A 16,831-nucleotide genomic window follows, 5' to 3' on the forward strand; every position below is an offset into this window, starting at 1 on the left:
ACAAAAGAGTTCCTCTCCTCCTCCTCTCTTTTATTCCACCTCAGTCATCCTGGAATGTCTTTAAGTGTGCCCATATGCCAGCCAATCAGCCCCAACTATGGTCGCCCTGAGGACAATGGCTCACTCTCTCTGCCATTGTGTGTGTGCTTTGATATTTCTTAGGTTACTGTTTATGTGCATGCGTGTGTGAACACACGTGCAAGTCTGCATGTGTGTCGTGTGGAGACTTCTTGGAGTCTCTCTTGGAGTCTCTGTGATACTGCTCTGGCGCCTTTCAGATACAGCTCTTATCCTGCCCATCAGATCTGTCTCTGTGTTGTGCCTCCTCCTCCTCCTGCTCCTTCTGCTCCTCATCCTCCTAATTCTCCTCCTGCTCCTCATCCTCCTAATTCTCCTGCTCCTCATCCTGCTCCTCTTCCTCCTGCTCCTCCATCTCCTCTTCCTGCTCCTCCTCCTGATATTCCTCCTCCTCCTGCTCCTCTTCCTCCTCCTCATCTTGCTCATCCTGCTCTTCTTCCTCCTCCTCTTCCTACCCCTCATCCTCCTCCTCCTCCTGCTCCTGAGTGTCTTTGTGTGATTGTACTGTATGTTGCCAGCTGAACAGCTTCACATTGCTGCTCTGTCCGTATGTAATCTGAGGGGGGTACTCCTTATCAACCCAATCGGACTGCCCTACTCACACACACGCACGCTCACACACGGAACACCCTACGCACACCCCTTATCTTCTGTTTGGGGCTCTGCAGAGATGCGCTATTCTACCCTGCTTCTCCGTATCACACGGCATCCCCTGTGGCCCCCAGATGTGTGTCCCAGATTCCTTTCTCAGCCTCTCAACACGACTAGGTCTTATCAGTGAGATGCTCAACCACCGTGACATCTCTCCATCTATCTCAGGATCCTTTTGTTCTGCTGTTTGAACCTCCCTCATGCCTGGATTGAACCGTGCTTTTGTTTTTCTTCGGTTAGTGTGTTTGTGTTTGTTTGTGTGTGTGTGTGTGTGTGTGTGTGTGTTACTCTCTTCTCCACCTTCTTGTATTGTTGTTGGACAGTGGTTTTGGTGGTGGCGTTTATCCCAGAGCATTATGCTGGGAAATATGAACTGCCGTAGCAAACGAATGACTCACTTTGCGTGGGTGTCTGCCCATGCAAAATACATTTTGAATGTAGTTGTTATATTTTCCTGAAGGAGTTTCCATTAAGTGTCATAACAACCCTTACCGAGCATGTCAAATCCCTAGGTTGTAGAATCAAAGCTGTTCCATTGTCAGGAAGGAAATCACATCTTTGTGGCAGCACTGATTGGTCACACAGGTGAAGAGCTCTAAGAGGGACTGCCCTATCACAGAAGAATTGTAACCTGAAACAAATCACCCAAAAACACAACTCAAAAAGTGGGTTTGATTTAGTCTCACTTTGCCACGTTGGCTGTGTGAAGAGGCTACGTTGGTTTTGCTGCGTCAAACAGTTGCTTCACTACTACACCGTAGTTACAGTACACTTTTAATGTCAAGTAGGCATGTGGCCTCTGTTTACCTGAGACGGAATTACCCTCTTCAAGTCTGACAAGAACAAACTCCTCTCCAGCACAAAAGAGAGAAAAACAAACAAAGCAAAGAAAGACTCGCCACAATGAAGATACCCGCCTCCACAGTTTACACAAATCCTCAATGAAAACAGTATTCTTTGTAATTTTATCTGGGTGGTGATGATGGAGCGTGGCGTGGGGGGCAGGAGGGAGGGGGTGTGTTACTGTGACTCCCAGCAGGCTGTATTATGACTGGACCTGGAGACTGGCTCCTCTGGCTCTCCTGTGATGCCCTGATTGGACGAACAGTGAGCCAGAGGGAACAAACAGAACAGGGACAGGTCTAGGAGCCACAGAGAGAGAGAGAGATATCGGCTGCCGCCAGCTGTATGTTCATCGGTGCATCTAAACAGTTGTTATCAAAAAGGGGAACCATAACGATAACCTTCCCCTCTGGTACAGTTGGAGCTGACTGAAGCTACCTCTCGGTCTGTCCGTATGTCTCTATTTGTTTATTTGGATAAAGTGTACGAGAGAAGTCTAACAATATATGTTTTTCCAGTGTGTGAGAAAGGTGTTCAGAAGGTATGTTCCAGCTCTCCAGAAGAACACCTCCAGCCGTTTAAGGACAAGATGGAGGCGTTCATTCTGATTGGTGAGTAGCCTATAGCACTGGGCAGTAATGAGGACAACAGTAGTCCCCAGTAGTTAGTAGTATAGTGACATAACAACAGTAGGTAGTAGTATAGTGACATAACAACAGTAGTCCCCAGTAGTTAGTAGTATAGTGACGTATAGTGACATAGTCCCCAGTAGTTAGTAGTATAGTGACATAACAACAGTAGTCCCCAGTAGTTAGTAGTATAGTGACATAACAACAGTAGTTAGTAGTATAGTGACATGACAACAGTAGTCCCCAGAAGTTAGTAGTATAGTGACATAACAACAGTAGTCCCCAGTAGTTAGTAGTATAGTGACATAACAACAGTAGTTGGTAGTATAGTGACATAACAACAGTAGTTAGTAGTATAGTGACATAACAACAGTAGTCCCCAGTAGTTAGTAGTATAGTGACATGACAACAGTAGTTAGTAGTATAGTGACATAACAACAGTAGTCCCAGGTAGTTAGTAGTATAGTGACATAACAACAGTAGTCCCCAGTAGTTAGTAGTATAGTGACATGGCAACAGTAGTTAGTAGTATAGTGACATAACAACAGTAGTCCCCAGTAGTGAGTAGTATAGTGACATAACAACATTAGTCCCCAGTAGTTAGTAGTATAGTGACATGACAACAGTAGTTAGTAGTATAGTGACATAACAACAGTAGTTAGTAGTATAGTGACATGACAACAGTAGGTAGTAGTGTAGTGACATAACAACAGTAGTTAGTAGTGTAGTGACACAACAACAGTAGTTAGTAATATAGTGACACAACAACAGTAGTTAGTAGTGTAGTGACACAACAACAGTAGTTAGTAATATAGTGACACAACAACAGTAGTTAGTAGTATAGTGACACAACAACAGTAGTTAGTAGTATAGTGACATAACAACAGTAGTTAGTAATATAGTGACACAACAACAGTAGTTAGTAGTATAGTGACACAACAACAGTAGTTAGTAGTATAGTGACACAACAACAGTAGTATAGTGACACAACAGCAATAGTTAGTAGTATAGTGACACAACAACAGTAGTTAGTAGTATTGTGCCATAACAACAGTAGTTAGTAGTATAGTGACAAAACAACAGTAGTTAGTAGTATAGTGACAAAACAACAGTAGTTAGTAGTATAGTGACAAAACAACAGTAGTTAGTAGTATAGTGACATAACAACAGTAGTCCCCAGTAGTTAGTAGTATAGTGACACAACAACAGTAGTTGGTAGTATAGTGACACAAAAACAGTAGGTAGTAGTATAGTGACACAAAAACAGTAGTTAGTAGTATAGTGACACAACAACAGTAGTATAGTGACATAAAAACAGTAGTTAGTAGTATAGTAACACAACAGTAGTTAGTAGTATAGTAACACAACAGTAGTTAGTAGTATAGTGACATAACAACAGTAGTTAGTAGTATAGTGACATAAAAACAGTAGTTAGTAGTATAGTGACACAACAACAGTAGTATAGTGACATAAAAACAGTAGTTAGTAATATAGTGACACAACAACAGTAGTTAGTAGTATAGTGACACAACAACAGTAGTTAGTAGTATAGTGACATAACAACAGTAGTTAGCAGTATAGTGACACAACAACAGTAGTTAGTAGTATAGTGACATAACAACAGTAGTTAGTAGTATAGGGACACAACAACAGAGATGAAAAAGGCTATTTGAGCTGTCTCAGATACATGTAGATCATGGAACATCTCTTAGCCTTGAACTACCAACCAACTTTCCACAATAGTTTTTTCAGTCAAATTCTTATGTTCTTAAACTTCCATTGTACAAGGCCTTCTTCATCAGCAGGTAGGCCTCATGTACAAAGGTCGTCCACAAAGCCAGCATCTCAACATGCCTCCCAGTGTCCATGGGTTATCCTTGTTTTCCTCGCCTATCTATTCTTTCTCGCTCTCTCTCTCTTTCTCTCTCTCTCTTTCTCTCTCTCTATATACAGTATATATAATGGAAGTTGGAAGTTTACATACACTTCGGTTGGAGTCATTAAAACTAATTTTTCAACCACTCCACAAATTTCTTGTTAACAAATTATAGTTTTGGCAAGTCGGTTAGGACATTTTTCCAACAATTGTTTACAGACAGATTATTTCTCTTATAATTCAAAGTATCACAATTCCAGTGGGTCAGAAGTTTACATACACTAAGTTGACTGCGCCTTTAAACAGCTTGGAAAATTCCAGAAAATGATGTCATGGCTTTAGAAGCCTCTGATAGGCTAATTGACATAATTTGAGTCAATTGGAGGTGTACCTGTGGATGTATTTCAAGGCACACCGATACAAAACACACGTAACATAACATAACAAAAACAATCACTGACAAGGACATAAGGGGAAACAGAGGGTTAAATACACGACATGTAATTGATGGGATTGGAAACAGGTGTGTAGGAAAACAAGACAAGACCACTGGAAAATGATGTGGGCGTGCCCCAAGGGTCAATACTGGGGCCCCTCCTGTTCAGCTTGTACATTAATGATCTGCCTTCCGTCTGCACTGGGTCTGAAGTTCAAATGTATGCAGATGATACAGTGATATATGTGCATGCAAAGAGCAAACAACAAGCTGCACAAGAACTCACTACTGTAATGGTCCAGGTTACAAAGTGGCTCAGTGACTCGTGTTTGCATCTCAATGTGAAAAAAACAGTTTGCATGTTCTTCACAAAGAGGGCAACAGATGCTACTGAGCCAGATGTCTATGTGTCAGGTGAGAAGCTCCAGGTGGTATCTGATTTTAAGTACCACCTCTCTTTTAAAAAGCATGTGAAAAAGGTAATTCAAATAACCAAATTCAACCTAGCTAATTTCCGATTTATACGAAATTGTTTGACCACAGAGGTAGCAAAACTGTATTTCAAATCAATGATACTCCCCCACTTAACATACTGCTTGACTAGTTGGACCCAAGCTTGCTATACAACATTAAAACCTATTCAGTCTGTCTACAAACAGGCTCTCAAAGTGCTCGATAGAAAGCCCAATAGCCATCATCACTGTTACATCCTCAGAAAGCATGAGCTCCTGAGTTGGGAAAATCTTGTGCAATACACTGACGCATGTCTTGTATTCAAGATCCTAAATGGCCTAGCTCCCCCTCCACTCAGTATTTTTGTAAAACAGAAAACCCAAACATATGGCAGCAGATCCACAAGGTCTGCCATGAGAGGTGACTGTATAGTTCCCTTTAGGAAAAGCACCTTTAGTAAATCTGCTTTCTCTGTGAGAGCTTCCCATGTCTGGAATACACTGCCATCAGACACACATAACTGCACCACATATCACACTTTCACAAAATGCATAAAGACATGGCTAAAGGTCAATCAGACTTGTGAACATAATCCCTAGCTGTGTATTGCCGCTTTCCATGTTGTCTGTAGCTTGTGAGGTGTGGAAACACTTTGTTTTTATGGATTTTGCCTTGTTGCTTTTTGTTCTATGTTGCTCTGTCTGTATGCTACATCTTGCTTGTCCTATGTTTCTCTGTCTGTATGCTATGTCTTGCTTGTCCTATGTTACTCTGCGTGTGCTCACTGTTCAATTGTCTATATTGTAATTGTTTTTAATAACCTGCCCAGGGACTGCGGTTGAAAATTAGCCGGCTGGCTAAAACCGTCACTTTTACTGAAACGTTGATTAATGTGCACTGTCCCTGTAAAAATAAAATAAACTCAAACTCAAAATGAGAAACTGATCAATGATGGCTAGAAGGCCGGTGAAGTCGACCGCTGAACACCACCCGATCCGGATGGAGACGATGGAACTCTCACAGCAGGGAAGGATCTAACACATCCTCCACCGGAACCCAGCATCTCTCCTCCGGACCGTACCCCTCCCAGTCCACAAGGTACTGAAGACCCCTCGCCCGACGTCTCGAATCCAGGATGGATCGAACGGAGTACGCCGGGGCCCCCTCAATGTCCAGAGGGGGCGGAGGAACCTCCCGCACCTCAGCCTCCTGGAGTGGGCCAGCCACCACCGGCCTGAGGAGAGACACATGGAACGAGGGGTTAATGCGGTAATAGGAGGGGAGCTTTAACCTATAACATACCTCGTTCACTCTCCTCAGGACTTTAAACGGCCCCACAAACCGCGGACTCAGCTTTCGACAGGGCAGGCGGAGGGGCAGGTTTCTGGTCGAGAGCCAGACCCTGTCCTCCAGTGCACCGGGGCCTCACTGCGGCGATGGTCTGCACCAATTTTCTGGTGCCGCACGGCGCGCTGAAGGCGGACATGAGCGGCGTCCCAGGTATCCTCCGCGCTCCGGAACCAGTCGTCCACCGCAGGAGCCTCGGTCTGACTCTGATGCCAAGGAGCCAGAACCGGCTGATACCCCAACACACACTGAAAGGGACAGAGGTTAGTGGAGAAGTGGCGGAGCGAGATCTGAGCCATCTCTGCCCAGGGCACAAACTCCGCCAACTTCTCCGGCCAGTCCTGGCAATAAGACCTCAGAAACCTACCCACATCCTGGTTAACTCTCTCCACCTGCCCATTACTCTTAGGGTGAAAACCCGAGGTAAGGCTGACGGAGACCCCCAGACGTTCCATGAACGCCTTCCAGACCCTAGAAGTGAACTGGGGACCCCGATCAGACACTATATCCTCAGGCACCCCGTAGTGCTGAAAGACGTGTGTAAACAGAGCCTCCGCCGTTTGTAGGGCCGTAGGGAGACCGGGCAAAGGGAGGAGACGACAGGACTTAGAAAAACAATCCACAATGACCAGGATCGTGGTGTTACCTTGTGAAGGTGGAAGACCGGTTATGAAATCCACCGACAAGTGCGACCACGGCCGTTGTGGAACGGGTAAGGGTTGTAACTTACCTCTGGGTAGGTGTCTAGGAGCATTGCACTGGGCGCACACTGAGCAGGAGGAAACATAAACCCTCACGTCCTTAGCTAAGGTGGGCCACCAGTACCTCCCACTAAGACAGCGCATCGTCCGCCCAATCCCAGGATAACCAGAGGAGGGTGACGTGTGAGCACAGTAGATCAATCGGTCGTGGACAGCAGACAGAACGTACAGATGCCCAGATAGACACTGAGGGGGAGCGGGCTCTGCACGTGACGCCCGCTCAATGTCCGCGTCCAGCTCCCATACTACCGGTGCCACCAAACACGAGGCTGGGATTATGGGAGTGGGATCCATGGACCGCTCCTCTGTGTCATACAGCTGGGACAGTGCGTATGCCTTAACGTTCTGGGAACCTGGTCTGTAAGAGAGGTAAACACAATCTGGATGTACTCCAGATTGCGGTGGTCAGTCCAGATGAGAAAAGGGTGTTTAGCCCCCTCAAGCCAATGTCTCCATACCTTCAAAGCCTTGACGACAGCCAACAGCTCCCGGTCCCCCACATCATAGATTCCCTCTGCCGGGCTGAGCTTCTTAGAAAAGAAGGCACAGGGGCGGAGCTTAGATGGCGTACCCGAGCGCTGAGAGAGCACAGCTCCTATCCCAGCCTCAGACGCGTCCACCTCCACTATGAATTGCAAAGACGGATCCGGATGAGCCAACACAGGAACCGAGGTAAACAGAGCCTTCAGTTTCCTAAACGCCCTGTCTGCCCCAGCCGACCACTGCAAACGCACCGAACCCCCCTTCAGCAGTGAGGTAATGGGAGCAGCTACCTGACCAAAACCCCGGATAAACCTCCGGTAGTAATTGGCAAACCCGTATGTTTCCATAGCCGCCGTCTCCTCCTGTGACAGAGGATACACGTGACTCTTGGGAAGTGCAGCGTCTACCATGAGATTTATCGCACAATCCCCCTGTCGATGGGGTGGTAATTGAGTCGCTTTCCTTTTACAGAAGGCGAGAGCCAAATCGGCATATTCAGGGGGAATGCGCATGGTGGAAACCTGGTCTGGACTTTCAACCGTAGTAGCACCAACGGAAAACCCTACACACCTACCTGAGCACTCTCGCGACCACCCCGTGAGAGCCCTCTGTGACCAAGAAAAAGTGGGGTTATGACTAGTTAACCAAGGTAGGCCCAGCACTACGGGATACGCAGGAGTGTCAATAAGGAAAATACAAATTTTTTCCTTGTGACCCCCCTGCGTCACCATACTCAAAGGAGCTGTGGCCTCCCTGATTAACCCTGACCCTAATGGTCGACTATCTAAGGTGGGAACGGGGAAAGGCACATTCACGGGTACAATGGGGATCCCTAAACTATGAGCAAGAGCTTGATCAATGAAATTCCCAGCCACGCCTGAATCTACTAGCGCCTTATGCTGGGAACACGGGGAAAAATCTGGAAAAGTAACAGACACAAATATATGAGCAACAGAGGGCTCTGGATGAGAATGGTGCCTACTCACCTGGGGTGGCGCCAGAGCGCCCTGCCTGTTACCTCGATTCCCAGAGGAACCCACCCGGCACCGACCAGCAGTGTGACCTCTGCGGCCACCAATGGTGCACGAGCGGGAACCCCCTCCGGTCTCCCTGTGCACCCTCTCTCCCGGCTCCCTGGGTCTAGGAGAGGGGGTGCGGGAGGATGGAACCACCAGACCCCGATCTGGACGTCCGCGAGCAGCCAGCAGGTTGTCCAGCCAGATGGACAGATCCACCAGCTGGTCGAAGGTGAGGGTGGTGTCTCTGCAGGCCAGCTCCCGACGGACGTCCTCACGCAGACTGCAGCTGTAATGGTCAATCAGGGCCCTGTGATTCCATCCCGCACCAGCTGCCAGGGTTCTGAATTCCAGGGTGAAATCCTGGACGCTCCTCGTCTCCCAACCGTGAAGCATCATGTTGTTGGGGTGCTTTGCTGCAGGAGGGACTGGTGCGCTTCACAAAATAGATGGCATCATGAGGAGGACAATAATGTGGATATATTGAAGCAATATCTCAAGACATCAGTCAGGAAGTTAAAGCTTGGTCGCAAATGGGTCTTCCAAATGGACAATGACCCCAAACATACTTCCGAAGTTGTGGCAAAATGGCTTAGGGACAACAAAGTCAAGGTATTGGAATGGCCATCACAAAGCCCTGACGTCAATGCTATAGAAAATATGTGGGCAGAATTGAAAAAGCATGTGCGAGCAAGGAGGCCTACAAACCTGACTCAGTTACACCAGCTCTGTCAGGAGGAATGGGCCAAAATTCACCCAAATTATTGTGGGAAGCTTGTGGAAGGCTACCTGAAACGTTTGACCCAAGTTAACCTCTATGGGCTATTCAACAGCCAGTTGAATCCTGTGGCGCGTTATTCAAATCCTTAGATATGCTATTACTTCAATTTTTCAAAAATGACTATTTTACACCATTTTAAAGATAAGACTCTCGTTAATCTAACCACACTGTCCGATTTCAAAAAGGCTTTACAACGAAAGCAAAACATTAGATTATGTCAGCAGAATACCCAGCCAGAAATAATCAGACACCCATTTTTCAAGCTAGCATATAATGTCACATAAACCCAAACCACAGCTAAATGTAGCACTAACCTTTGATCTTCATCAGATGACAACCCTAGGACATTATGTTATACAATACATGCATGTTTTGTTCAATCAAGTTCATATTTATATCAAAAAACAGCTTTTTACATTAGCATGTGACTAGCATGTGACTAGCATTCCCACCGAACACTGCCGGTGAATTTACTAAATTACTCACGATAAACATTCACAAAAAGCATAACAAATATTTTAAGAATTATAGATACAGAACTCCTCTATGCACTCGATATGTCCGATTTTAAAATAGCTTTTCGGTGAAAGCACATTTTGCAATATTCTCAGTAGATAGCCCGGCATCACAGGGCTAGCTATTTAGACACCCAGCAAGTTTAGCACTCACCAAAGTCAGATTTACTATAAGAAAAATGTTATTACCTTTGTTGTCTTCGTCAGAATGCACTCCCAGGACTTCTACTTCAATAACAAATGTTGGTTTGGTCCAAAATAATCCATCGTTATATCCAAACAGCGGTGTTTTGTTTGTGCGTTCTAGACACTATCCTAAAGGCTAAATAAGGGTGACGAGCATGGCGCAATTCGTGACAAAAGAATTCTAAATATTCCATTACCGTACTTCGAAGCATGTCAACTGCTGTTTAAAATCAATTTTTATGCCATTTTTCTCATTAAAAAAGCGATAATATTCCGACCGGGAATCTGCGTTTAGATAAACAGACAAAGGAAAAGAAAGCATTCGGTCGAAGCGGGCACGCGCCTCAGCCCATAGTACTCTGAGTGGCCACTTGCCAAAAGCGATAAAGTGTTTCAGCCAGAGCCTGCCTCGATGTCGTTCAACTTTTTCCCGGGCTCTGAGACCCTATGGAAGACGTAGGAAGTGTCACGTTATTGCACAGATCCTGAGTCTTCAATAAAAAGAGCCAAGATGAAACACTACTTCTCAGACAGGCCACTTCCTGCTTGAAATCTTCTCAGGTTTTGGCCTGCCATAGGAGTTCTGTTATACTCACAGACACCATTCAAACAGTTTTAGAAACTTTAGGGTGTTTTCTATCCAAAGCCAATAATTATATGCATATTCTAGTTACTGGGCAGGAGTAGTAACCAGATTAAATCGGGTACGTTTTTTATCCAGCCGTGTCAATACTGCCCCCTAGCCCTAACAGGTTAAACAATTTAAAGGCAATGCTACCAAATACTGATTGAGTGTATGTAAACTTCTGACCCACTGGGAATGTGATGAAAGAAATAAAAGCTGAAATAAATCATTCTCTCTACTATTATTTTGACATTTCACATTCTTAAAATAAAGTGGTGCTCCTAACTGACCTAAGACAGGGAATTTTTACTAGGATTAAATGTCAGGAATTTTAAATGTATTTGGTTTAGGTGTATGTAAACTTCCGACTTCAACTGTATATACCTCTTCATCTCTTTCGCTCCCCTTTTAATTTCTCTCTTTCTATTTCTCTCTTTCTCTCTATATATACAGTGCCTTGCTAAAGTATTCGCCCCCTTGAACTTTTCGACCTTTTGCTACATTTCAGGCTTCAAACATAAAGATATAAAACTGTAATTTTTTGTGAAGAATCAACAACAAGTGGGACACAATCATGAAGTGGAACGAAATTTATTGGATATTTCAAACTTTTTTAACAAATTAAAAACTGAAAAATTGGCCGTGCAAAATTATTCAGCCCCCTTAAGTTGATACTTTGTAGCGCCACCTTTTGCTGCGATTACAGCTGTAAGTCACTTGGGGTATGTCTCTATCAGTTTTGCACATCGAGAGACTGACATTTTTGCCCATTCCTCCTTGCAAAACAGCTCGAGCTCAGTGAGGTTGGATGGAGAGCGTTTGTGAACAGCAGTTTTCAGTTCTTTCCACAGATTCTCGATTGGATTCAGGTCTGGACTTTGACTTGGCCATTCTAACACCTGGATATGTTTATTTGTGAACCATTCCATTGTAGATTTTGCTTTATGTTTTGGATCATTGTCTTGTTGGAAGACAAATCTCCGTCCCAGTCTCAGGTCTTTTGCAGACTCCATCAGGTTTTCTTCCAGAATGGTCCTGTATTTGGCTCCATCCATCTTCCCATCAATTTTAACCATCTTCCCTGCCCCTGCTGAAGAAAAGCAGGCCCAAACCATGATGCTGCCACCACCATGTTTGACAGTGGGGATGGTGTGTTCAGGGTGATGAGCTGTGTTGCTTTTACACCAAACATAACATTTTGCATTGTTGCCAAAAAGTTCAATTTTGGTTTCATCTGACCAGAGCCCCTTCTTCCACATGTTTGGTGTGTCTCCCAGGTGGCTAGTGGCAAACTTTAAACGACACTTTTTATGGATATCTTTAAGAAATGGCTTTCTTCTTGCCACTCTTCCATAAAGGCCAGATTTGTGCAGTATACGACTGATTGTTGTCCTATGGACAGAGTCTCCCACCTCAGCTGTGATCATGGGCCTCTTGGCTGCATCTCTGATCAGTCTTCTCCTTGTATGAGCTGAAAGTTTAGAGGGACGGCCGGGTCTTTGTAGATTTGCAGTGGTCTGATACTCCTCCCATTTCAATATTATCGCTTGCACAGTGCTCCTTGGGATGTTTAAAGCTTGGGAAATCTTTTTGTATCCAAATCCGGCTTTAAACTTCTCCACAACAGTATCTCGGACCTGCCTGGTGTGTTCCTTGTTCTTCATGATGCTCTCTGCACTTTAAACGGACCTCTGAGACTATCACAGAGCAGGTGCATTTATACGGAGACTTGATTACACACAGGTGGATTCTATTTATCATCATTAGTCATTTAGGTCAACATTGGATCATTCAGAGATCCTCACTGAACTTCTGGAGAGAGTTTGCTGCACTGAAAGTAAAGGGGCTGAATAATTTTGCACGGCCAATTTTTCCGTTTTTTATTTGTTAAAAAAGTTTGAAATATCCAATAAATTTCGTTCCACTTCATGATTGTGTCCCACTTGTTGTTGATTCTTCACAAAAAATTACAGTTTTATATCTTTATGTTTGAAGCCTGAAATGTGGCAAAAGGTCGAAAAGTTCAAGGGGGCCGAATACTTTCGCAAGGCACTGTATATATCACTCTCTCTCTCTCTTTTGCTCTCTCTCTCCCTCCCTCCCTCCTCACGTTGCTCCTATCATAATTATTCAATTGTCTCAGCTCTCAGATAAGGACGCATACATCCTGTTGCCATGACGAATTTCTTATCTGTCTTTTTTAGAGGTTTGATATGGGTCTGAGGGGAAGATAGACAGCTTACGGTGAAGTTCAGAGGCTAGACACACAGATAGGGATCAGGCGGTGCGTACTGGGACTCTGGAGAGAGACAGATAGGAGGAACGTTTAGTGGGAGAAACTGTTCAGAGAGAGAGAGCGAGAGCGAGAGAGAGATACTTCTGTTCTGCATGGCTCTAAGTCTTTGGATTGAAATAGAATCATAGACCATTATAGAAACACCGAAGGATAGGGCTTGTTACAATTAAGGCAGCAAAACAGCCCCTTTGTGGGAGAATTGCGTGTTTTTAAGAAGAAAAAGTTTGTCTGGCTCCATTTAACTTGCATTTGTCAAGACCATTGTACTGTACAATACCTTCTCAGTGCTTGTCTTTGCATGCCGGTGTATGTAGTTCATTTAAATGTTAAACAATTGTGTATATTTCATTTGCAGCGCATAAAGAACAAGATGAAGTGCATGCCCAGTTGATGTTTGCACAAAAAAGGTTTGAAAACACACCTCTCTCTTTCTACTTCTACATAGCCTTTGTAGTACGACGAAGTAAGTTTAATTGAAGAGCGCCACAAGGCAATACTGCCGTCGACAGTAATTCAATTATTATACGAGAGATTCCAGAAGTTCTAACACCATCTTCCCTTATCTCTGTCTGTTCCTCAGCTTCCACAAGCTGGTGACGTTCTTAGGGCTGAAGCCCAAGACAGGAGAGACCGAGGTGGCGACAGGTCACTTCTTTATGCTGTGGTTTGAGTTCTGTACCGACTTCATGACCAGGTGGAGGAGAGAGAACAAGAATATCTCCAAAGAGAGGTGTGTGTGCGTGCGTGCAAAAGAGAACATTTGGAACCACACTTGTGTGATGTAACCTTGCCAGAGAACTGATGACTTGCATTAGCTCCCCAAGCTCAGTCTTGTGGCGTGCAGAAAACCCAGGTTCAAAACCCTGGTCAGTTACGGCTACAAACACAGTGAACTACTGTAGCTCCAAGACTAGAGTAATTTAATTCCCACAGGGATCAATTACACATACTGAAAACATATGTATTCACTGTAAGTCACTGGATAAAAACATCTAATTGACATATACAATATATATTACTTGGATTTGACTGTGTATTATTTTGCTTATATAACTATATCCCCTTGAGAATTGACTAAATCAGGAAGATGGCTATCTAAGATGGCCGCCATCACCCATCTGCTACATCCCACAAAGACGCTGCCGGTCCACGGACTGACTGACGGTTGAGTAACACTGTTCTACATTTGATTAATTTAGCAGATGCTCTTATCCAGAGCGACTTACAGTAGTGAGTGTACACATTTTCATCATACCGGACCCTCAGTGGGAATCAAATCCACAACCCTGGAGTTGCAACCGCCATGCTCTACCAACTGAGCTACACGAGACCAGACTGACTGACTGAGACTGTTTGTCTGTCTGAAGATTGTGATCTTGTGGAAAACATTGTTCTATCTCGAACATCGGTTGAATCTCCTGTATGTTACTGGGTCCGAGGCTGATGTGAACTTGTCTCCTGAGGGGCCGTACGTATCAAGTGTCTCAGAGTTCTGATTTAGGATCAATTCAGATCACAGTGCCTAGGATTACATGGAGTGGGGGGGGGGTTGGGGGGGTGGGGTACTGATCCTACAGTCGTGGCCAAAAGTTTTGAGAATGGCACAAATATTAATTTTCCACAAAGTTTGCTGCTTCAGTGTCTTTAGATATATTTGTCAGATGTTACTATGGAATTCTGAAGTATAATTACAAGCATTTCATAAGTGTCAAAGGCTTTTATTGACAATTTCATGAAGTTGATGCAAAGAGTCAACATTTGCAGTGTTGACCCTTCTTTTTCAAGACCTCTGCAATCGGCCCTGCCATGCTGTCAATTAACTTCTGGGCCACATCCTGACTGATGGCAGCCCATTCTTGCATAATCAATGCTTGGAGTTTGTCAGAATTTGTGGGTTTTTGTTTGTCCACCCGCCTCTTGAGGATTGACCACAAATTCTCAATGGAATTAAGGTCTGGGAAGTTCCCTGGCCATGGACCCAAAATATCTATGTTTTGTTCCCCGAGCCACTTAGTTATCACTTTTGCCTTATGGCAAGGTGCTTCATCATGCTGGAAAAGGCATTGTTCATCACCAAACTGTTCCTGGATGGTTGGGAGAAGTTGCTCTCGGAGGATGTGTTGGTACCATTCTTTATTCACGGCTGTGTTCTTAGGCAAACTTGTGAGTGAGCCCACTCCCTTGGCTGAGAAGCAACCCCACACATGAATGGTCTCAGGATGCTTTACTGTTGGCATGACACAGGACTAATGGTAGCACTCACGTTGTCTTCTCCGGACAAGCTTTTTTCCGGATGCCCCAAACAATCGAAAAGGGGATTCATCAGAGAAAAGGACTTTACCCCAGTCCTCAGCAGTCCAATCCCTGTACCTTTTGCAGAATATCAGTCTGTCCCTGATGTTTTTCCTGGAGAGAAGAGGCTTCTTTGCTGCCCTTCTTGACACCAGGCCATCCTCCAAAAGTCTTCGCCTCACTGTGCGTGCAGATGCACTCACACCTGCCTGCTGCCATTTCTGAGCAAGCTCTGTACTGGTGGTGCCCCGATCCCGCAGCTGAATCAACTTTAGGAGACCGTCCTGGCACTTGCTGGACATTCTTGGGCGCCCTGCAGCCTTCTTCACAACAATTGAACTGCTCTCCTTGAAGTTCTTGATGATCCGATAAATGGTTGATTTAGGTGCAATCTTACTGGCAGCAATATCCTTGCCTTTTTGTGCAAAGCAATGATCACGGCACGTGTTTCCTTGCAGGTAACCATGGCTGACAGAGGAAGAACAATGATTCCAAGCACCACCCTCCTTTTGAAGCTTCCAGTCTGTTATTCGATCTCAATCAGCATGACAGAGTGATCTCCAGCCTTGACCTCGTCAACACTCACACCTGTGTTGACGAGAGAATCACTGACATGATGTCGGCTGGTCCTATTGTGGCAGGGCTGAAATGCAGTGGAAATGTTTTTTGGGGATTCAGTTAATTTGCATGGCAAAGAGGGACTTTGCAATTAATTGCAATTCATCTGATCACCCTTCATAACATTCTGGAGTATATGCAAATTGCCATCATACAAACTGAGGCAGCAGACTTTGTGAAAATTAATATTTGTGTCATTCTCAAAACTTTTGGCCACGACTGTAGATCATCACTCTCACTATGAAACTTATGTGAACCTGCTCTTTTCCCCATCCTTCCCTCCTTCTCCCAGACTGAAAGAGGCTCAGCTGTCGGTGAAGAAGATTACAGCAGACAAGAAGGTGGAGACTAGGAAGATCAACCCTAACAGTCTGGTGAGAACAACACAACTCAAACTTAAGATAGACATACAGTCAGGGGGCGCAACTTTGGTCTTAGAAGTGGGAGGGACATAGATGTTTTATCCGGTTGGATAAATACTCCAAACATCCTATCCAACCTCTCTGAGGCGTCCACATGGTCCTAAAGCACACTGTTGCCTCGTTTTGTATCACATTCCAATGATAAAACTAGGGCGGGGGACAAAAATGCAATTTCAGAATATGGGGGGGGGGTCATGTTCCCCCCGTCCGCAGTGAAAGCTGCGCCCCTGCATACAGTATAGAGCTCTGAGCACCACTATCCACTATCCATCACATCTGATTAACCCTACCAGTGTGGTGAGGCTCAGGGAAACATTACCACTCAACACAAACAGCAAACATGTTAGAATGAATTTCATAGCTGTTGGTTATTGCCGTGCATTACTTAAGCAATAAAGCATGAGGTGGTGTGGTATATCAAATCAAATCAAATTTTATAGCTCACATACACATGGTTAGCAGATGGTATTGCGAGTGTAGCGAAATGCTTGTGCTTCTAGTTCTGACAGTGCAGTAATATCTA

At 44.7% G+C, this 16,831-nt stretch overlaps 1 protein-coding gene across 1 annotated transcript in view; it reads left to right on the plus strand.

The window, feature by feature from the left end:
* The window catches only part of LOC106571113 (formin), a 50,538-nt gene that overhangs the window by 31,099 nt on the left and 2,608 nt on the right, over positions 1-16,831 (plus strand). The window contains exons 13-16 of the mRNA XM_045695570.1: positions 2,091-2,183; positions 13,332-13,383; positions 13,557-13,706; positions 16,179-16,260. Of these exons, the coding sequence (XP_045551526.1) occupies positions 2,091-2,183; positions 13,332-13,383; positions 13,557-13,706; positions 16,179-16,260 (377 nt within the window). The remainder of the gene's footprint in view (positions 1-2,090; positions 2,184-13,331; positions 13,384-13,556; positions 13,707-16,178; positions 16,261-16,831) is intronic.

The sequence above is a fragment of the Salmo salar genome, chromosome ssa15, assembly GCF_905237065.1.
Source record: "Salmo salar chromosome ssa15, Ssal_v3.1, whole genome shotgun sequence".
Classification (NCBI taxonomy): domain Eukaryota; kingdom Metazoa; phylum Chordata; class Actinopteri; order Salmoniformes; family Salmonidae; genus Salmo; species Salmo salar.